Source organism: Mixophyes fleayi, chromosome 6 (genome assembly GCF_038048845.1).
Source record: "Mixophyes fleayi isolate aMixFle1 chromosome 6, aMixFle1.hap1, whole genome shotgun sequence".
Classification (NCBI taxonomy): domain Eukaryota; kingdom Metazoa; phylum Chordata; class Amphibia; order Anura; family Limnodynastidae; genus Mixophyes; species Mixophyes fleayi.
In genome coordinates, this window is record NC_134407.1 from 168,616,175 (window position 1) to 168,622,941 (window position 6,767).

At 38.7% G+C, this 6,767-nt stretch overlaps 1 protein-coding gene across 1 annotated transcript; it reads right to left on the reverse strand.

Annotated features, from left to right (window-relative positions):
• Positions 1–4,948, reverse strand: LOC142095372 (keratin, type I cuticular Ha6-like). Its single transcript, XM_075178324.1, has 6 exons — positions 4,763–4,948; positions 4,549–4,631; positions 2,545–2,701; positions 1,359–1,520; positions 317–442; positions 1–225 (listed from the first exon to the last, which is right to left on the reverse strand). The coding sequence occupies exons 1-6, from the start codon at positions 4,931–4,933 to the stop codon at positions 1–3; spliced, it is 924 nt and encodes a 307-aa protein (XP_075034425.1). The 5' UTR covers positions 4,934–4,948.
• Positions 4,949–6,767: the final 1,819 nt, after the last annotated feature.

A 6,767-nucleotide genomic window follows, 5' to 3' on the forward strand; every position in this document is an offset into this window, starting at 1 on the left:
TTACTGAATATCATGACCATCCAGAAGTCGTTTGTAGGTGGCGATTTCCATTTCCAGGTGGGTCTTCTGATCCATAAGGATCTTGTACTCATGGTTTTGACGTTCCAGGTCAGATCTGATCTGCGCCAACTGAGACTCTACATCATTAATCAAATTTTGTAACTGAGTGAGCTGAGACCCAAAAGTGGCTTCTGTGTCTGCTATGGTGCTCTCCAGAGCAGAGTTCTGGAATTACAAGAAAATGATTATATTTCTGGTATGACTTTACATTGATGTTTTTGAGATAATGTAGTTGAATAGTAGTGGTAAGATATACCATGCTTAGTTGGCTCTGCAGTTCAATCTCCAGGGTCTGGACATTGCGTCTCAAGTCAATGGCTTCAGTTTGCACAGTCTGCAGCTGTTCGGAGCCAGAGACAACCACCCGGTTCAGTTCTTCCATCTGCAGGTAGTTTTTACGTTGCATTTAATTATTATTAGTAAATACATACGGATTGCCTTTAGCACTTTCATTTTATACACTAAAATTTCCTTAGGTCAATGCTGGTTTATTTAAACCTAAAAGTGAAGTCCATGAGGTTTCACGCTATGCATAATAATTCATTTTCTTCAAAGTTTTTCAATGATAGAGCTATTTCCTTGTTTTTGTTTTTGAAATATTTTCTTATTGCTATGGACTGTTTGATAAGGTGTTAACCAATGTACCAGAACTTTGTTCACAAGTCATGTGAGAGGAACAAGAATTCTTATGAACACGACTACTCTTGGAGGAGAAAATTTTTGAATATGTCTGACTTTTCTACTGTTAAAAATGTGAACAAACACAAACGTAGATAAGCACAATACAATGGGTAAAGGGTTGGTTTACCTACAGTCCACCTACAGATAATTTTGTCTTCTTGGCTTGTATATTTACTCTTGCAACAACTTAATACAATGCTTTATCTTTACAGCTTTATTCTGTACTTTGCAGTCATGTATTTTAATAATCAGAGTACCTCTTCAATACAACCCAAAGTCTAATATCCTATTCTTTGGGTACAATTTAATGAAGAGAAACGTAAGAATCATATCCAAAGACAATGAAAATAAACAGCTTGGTTCGATGATATAAAGGCAGTGAAGCAAAATACAGAATGGTGCCAGGAAGATAAAGTAATGTAGTTACAACAAGTTGCAGGAAGGAATATACAAGCCCAAAAAAATAATCTGAAAATGTTAGACCCTTCAAATCTGGATAAAGTTATATAAATCATTAATTTCTTATAGACAAAAATTAGACTGTGAAATTAGATTCTGAGGACAAATGTAGGGGCTGTTAAACAACATTTTGAAAACTCATTGAAAATGTAAATTACCCTTTGGTGGAACATTGCCTCAATCTCTCTCAGGTTCCTCTCCATTAAGTTCTCATATTGTTCACGGATCTCAGACAAGGTTCTATTCAGATCAACAGATGGAGCAGCTTCTAACTCCACATTGACTCTGGCGCCCAGCTGAGCTCTCAGAGAACTCACCTCCTAGTCGAGCATGAAAGAGGGTTATAGCATAAATGTAGTTGACAAAAATTAGTATGAATCATTGACTTATACTCTCATTTTAATACTTTTCCAAAGTTCCTTGGTCCATGAACTGAAAATTATTTATACTACTTTGTTCATTAACAATATAAAAGCCGATCACTCTATTGTTTTCATTCCCTGCTTTTCCGATATGCCGACCTTTATTTTTTCTTTCATACGGTATTATTAGATGTCACAGTATAAAAATGTCAATGTAACTTTAGTATTACACAAGTAAAAGCACCATATGACCAAGTTATTAGAGTAAACAGAGTTGCATATTTTTCACCAATGGCAAATGCATATTTAAAAGATTTTAATGGAGATTGACAAACAACATTTTAACTCTGCAGTTTGTATGGTAGCTACTTAAATGTTTTCTCCACCGTTTTAGAGTATACTTGATCACTGTATGTAGCAGAACTGCAGGTTTGGGAAACTGTACTCCCAATGATTTAACTGTTACTGTACCACAGCTGACAGGCCAGGAGAATCTGAATCACCAAAAACAGAACATGAATGCAAATTGCGATCAGCAACATGTCTGCATGGGTGCAGAAACACCGGGCAGGGAGTCAGAGACACACCCAGGAGAGAGGTCTGTGTTTCGGCTTCTCTTTGGCTAGCTTAGCTGACATGTTACCAAGTGTAGCAATCCCCTACACGTCTTACCTGTGACAACCAGTCCTCCACCATGAGAGACAGCACCGTATCTTATCCCATTCATATTTACAAAGGATTCTGCCTCCAAAAGCACTGAAAGGGAGTGAAGTGGCGATAAGACAGGCAGCTGAAGGGGAGGGAAAGGAGGATGCGGTGACAGGTAGGTCATAGTTATAGGTGGAGAGCAGTATCCCACGCTAACAATGATGTGTTGCCATATATAGTCCTAAATCTGCCCACCCTGCCTGTCACTCAGTGACAGGAAGGACCACTGCTGTTTACCGACCCACTTCGACAACTTTTTTTCTATGTGTATTACCTCCTCATGGCTCCTCTTCAGCTGCTGAAGTTCTTGCTGGAGATTCTGGACCTGTGTTTCTAGGTCACATCTCTCCCGATTCAGCTCTTCCAAGACCCGGCGCAGACCATTCACATCAGACTCCACGTTTTTCCTTAGTTGCAGCTCCATCTCATATCTTAAATTGTTTTTTAGATTTGGATAACAAAAGCTATTAACATTGTACAAATACACTTAGCTATCTTTAGTGAAAGCCTGGTTCAAGTTATCAGCACAGTAATTTCTTAATAACGAATCATAGAGATACAAATAAATAATCAGATCTTTGAGTAAGGAGCTTCACACTGAGCAACAGGAACAGTATCTAATTTAGCCAAACCAGGCAGGATCTGGATGTTAGGGCAAGGGAAGAACTGTTGGAGCATTTCTGGCTTCACTAGGGCCTGTTAGTTGGAAGATGACTGTACACACATACCATTATCATTAATATTCTGATAGTATTTACCAACATGTCTTATAATAATTATATTGTTTTCAATTGGTTAGTCTTTGACATCAAGCATATTAGGTCCACACAAACTGCGATATCAGGTCGATTTCCCAGTATTGCTACCTAAATTACAGCATGTGTGGTCAGCTTTAATGTATTATCCAGTGACCTTGTATTTATAGATTGGGGGGGGGGACTTTGGAAATATTCTATCTTAAAAAAAATGATTTTATCAGGAATGTTAAAAACTGAAAAACATTTAATTGGTTGGTCATGCAAAGGAAAAAAGGTAACTGGGAAGTTTGCTTGTGCACCACCCAAGAACAGTAATAGTTTTACCAGTCCATTAGACCTAAACTACACTGTACTGGTTGGTCCAATATGTAAATATGTAAAACTATCTCATTCCCAAGTTTACATTTAAATTCCATAGCCAAAATAAACCTTGATGTGTAGAGTTATATGTGTCCTTGCCATAGTGTATTGTTACCATACACCTAAAGCTTCAGTGTCCAGCAATAGGTGTAATGACAAAACGTCTGCATAACCTGCATTTACAACCATAGCTGAGATATATTCTGTTGCGTTCCCTAAAGCTTTTACATATATATGTACAGTTGGACACTTTTAATAGTTAGGTGTAGAAACTTAATACAATGCAGTACATTGTTGATCTCGATCTGAAGTGCTTTATAGAAATAGGTTGATGCCATTGAATTCACCTATCCCTGATAGTTGTAATTAAATATGTCTCTTTATCCAACTATTGTTTTGCACCACTAAATTAAGAAAGACTCCCTTACATAAATATGCTAATGGGAGGATCACTACAAGTAACATAATTCCTTAATCGACATATCAAAAATATAGCATTTTGCTATATTATGTCCGCCTTCTATAGAAAGAACCCAAAAATAAGTGCTTTCATTTACTGCTAAAGCTCAGTCATACTACCTTTTTTGATGATCATTGAGGACTACAGTGAAAAGTGCATCTTTCAAAAACAACAGTACATTTTGTTAGTAAAGTTGTTTTTAATGAATTAGTGACTTTGTTTTTTTCAAATGTACCATGTTTGAAATGGGAGAGGCTGAGGGCAATACTTATCATTCATCTGTTGCACTATATTGCACTATATATGGGCAGCACAGTGGCGTAGTGGTTAGCACTTCTTCCTTACAGCACTGGGGTCATGAGTTCAATTCCCGACCATGGCCTTATCTGTAAGGAGTTTGTATGTTCTCCCCGTGTTTGCGTGGGTTTCATCCGGGTACTCCTGTTTCCTCCCACACTCCAAAAAAACATACTGGTAGGTTAATTGGCTGCTAACAAATTGACCCTAGTCTGTCTCCGTCTCTGTGTGTGTGTGTGTGTGTGTGTGTGTGTGTGTGTGTATGAGGGAATTTAGACTGTAAGCCCCAATGGGGCAGCAACTGATGTGACTGAGTTCTCTGTACAGTACTGAGGAATTAGTTGCGCTATATAAATAAATGATGATAATGATGATGATATATTCTCAAAGGTCTTAGACTTACTTGTTTCTGAAGTCATCTGTTTGCAGTCGAGCATTATCAGTTTGTAGCACAATCCTGGCATTCCCTACAGTTGTTGCAGAAATCTGAGGAAGGCAAACTACTATTACACACATCTTTAAGCACATTGTTATTGTTTCGTTGTATAGTGAAGAAAAGCAGAATTAATGTCGGTTTGTGACACAATAAAATGTCTTAGGCCACACATCTGTCTTACCTGTCCCCGAACCTCCTGGATTGTCCTGAAGTAACTGTTGCAATCAGGGGGACTGCTGGGCTGGTGTTTTTCATGCCACTCTCGGATATTCCTCTCCAACTGGGCATTTTGCTGCTCCAAGGAGCTAACATTCTGCAGGTAGGATGCAAGCCTGTCGTTGAGATGCTGCATGGTTTCTTTCTCATTGACATTGAACAGGCCATGGACCTTCAAATTTCTGTGACTGTGGCCACCATGTACATTTCCATGACTAAATGAAGCATGTTTGGAAATTGAGATTCCTTTTCCGCCAGATCCTCCATGCACACTAGGGGCTCTGGTGTGGCCTCCACGGTGAGGGATATAGGACTTGCAATGGTGAGAAAGGTTGGAGCCTCCGTGATGCAATTTATTGCAGCCTCCATGGTAAGAATTATGGTACCCTGCATGATGTACTGAAAAGGCATGGCTGGTCATGCTGGGTGAATGGCTTCCAACATGGTGTGAGCCAGCAGATGAATGAATCTGGTGAAAACCGTGGCTCATGGTTACAGACCAAAAACAGCAGATGAGAAATAATAGCTGACTTGTGCTCTTCATCCATTCTGGTTCCATTTTTATAGAGAACACTGGGGCGTTTCAGAAAGTCCAGCTTTATTGTTTGTATTCAAAAGCGGCTCACTCCTTATCCAACTGTTATTTTATATGCTTCAAATAAGGATTTAACATGAAACATTGTGTGTGTTGTCTGGGAAACATCAAATGGGTTTTAAATATGCTTCAAATTTGGTTTATTTATTACTGATCTGCATAAAGAACTGTTCACTCCACCCTGACAATATAGCACTAGTCAAAATAATGGAATCTGAGTAGATCTCAAATAAAGCTTTTACAAGTCTGATGTTTTTTCATTAAACATTTAATACATCATATGAACTATGTGATGATGAATGGTAAGAAAAGTTGCATTCTAATATTACTGTAATGAAGGATAACAGAAGTTCTTATACTACAGATATAAGTTAGAAAATTGTGACATTTGTCATTCTGCATTTTTGTGTTTACAGGGAACAATGCATTTTTTATTAGTAAGATTTAACTTACTTTCAGTTTCCCACAAATGGCTCACTGGATCAAAACATTTCACATGTCTACAAATTTGCAAAAGGAGAAAGCCCTCTGGCCCTCATTCATGTTGTCCTTTCTGATGAAGGTGATGATGATATACCTATTGATTACAAAAGGACTAAACTTGCTGGCAAATGTAAAGTACAGACTGTAAGAAACATATCTGACTGTGTCAGAAACATATCATTTTCTAGTTGACATCTATTGTGTTCTGGTGGGTTCTGTGTGTCCTGGATTCCCCAAAATAGTTTTTTCACTAGAAATCTTTCAGATTTAATTTTTGTTTTCTTCTTGCTTTCTTTTTTTTCAAATTACATAAATAGTACATACATCCCTACTCTCCCAGAATATCTTGGAGACTCCCAACTTTTGAGATGCTCTTCTGAACTCCCGAGGGAGCAGACCACCCTCTCAAACCTGCTCACTTCCTAATGAAGTGTAAGGTAAAGGGGATGGGGCCAAATGATATGAATTGCTGCATGACGCCCTCCGCAGTTGCCACTTGACCTCCCTCCAGGATTTCCCGGAGGGAAGTTAAATATAGTTGGCAAGTATGAAATAACATCCGTCTCTTTTCTGTGACATCACCACAAAGCTGTCTGTAGCCTGGTTGAATTAACTAGTGTTTGTATCCTGGCTGCACGGAGCTAAAAGTTGCAGAGAAGGTATCACAAAACAGAGTTCAATGTAGGAGAGGAAAGGGCTAGACACTTAGTTCCAAGGCTGCATTAGAGTGTCTCAGTGTTACCCAGAGTAAAGCTGGGTACGCACTATAGAATTTGCCACCAACTTTTTATGCCGATCGATTTTACATGCGATCGATGGTCCGATCGCTCGGTCCATGGACTGCATATATATTAGCCTTGTTTTAGACGATAAAGGGAAGAGCGAACGTCCC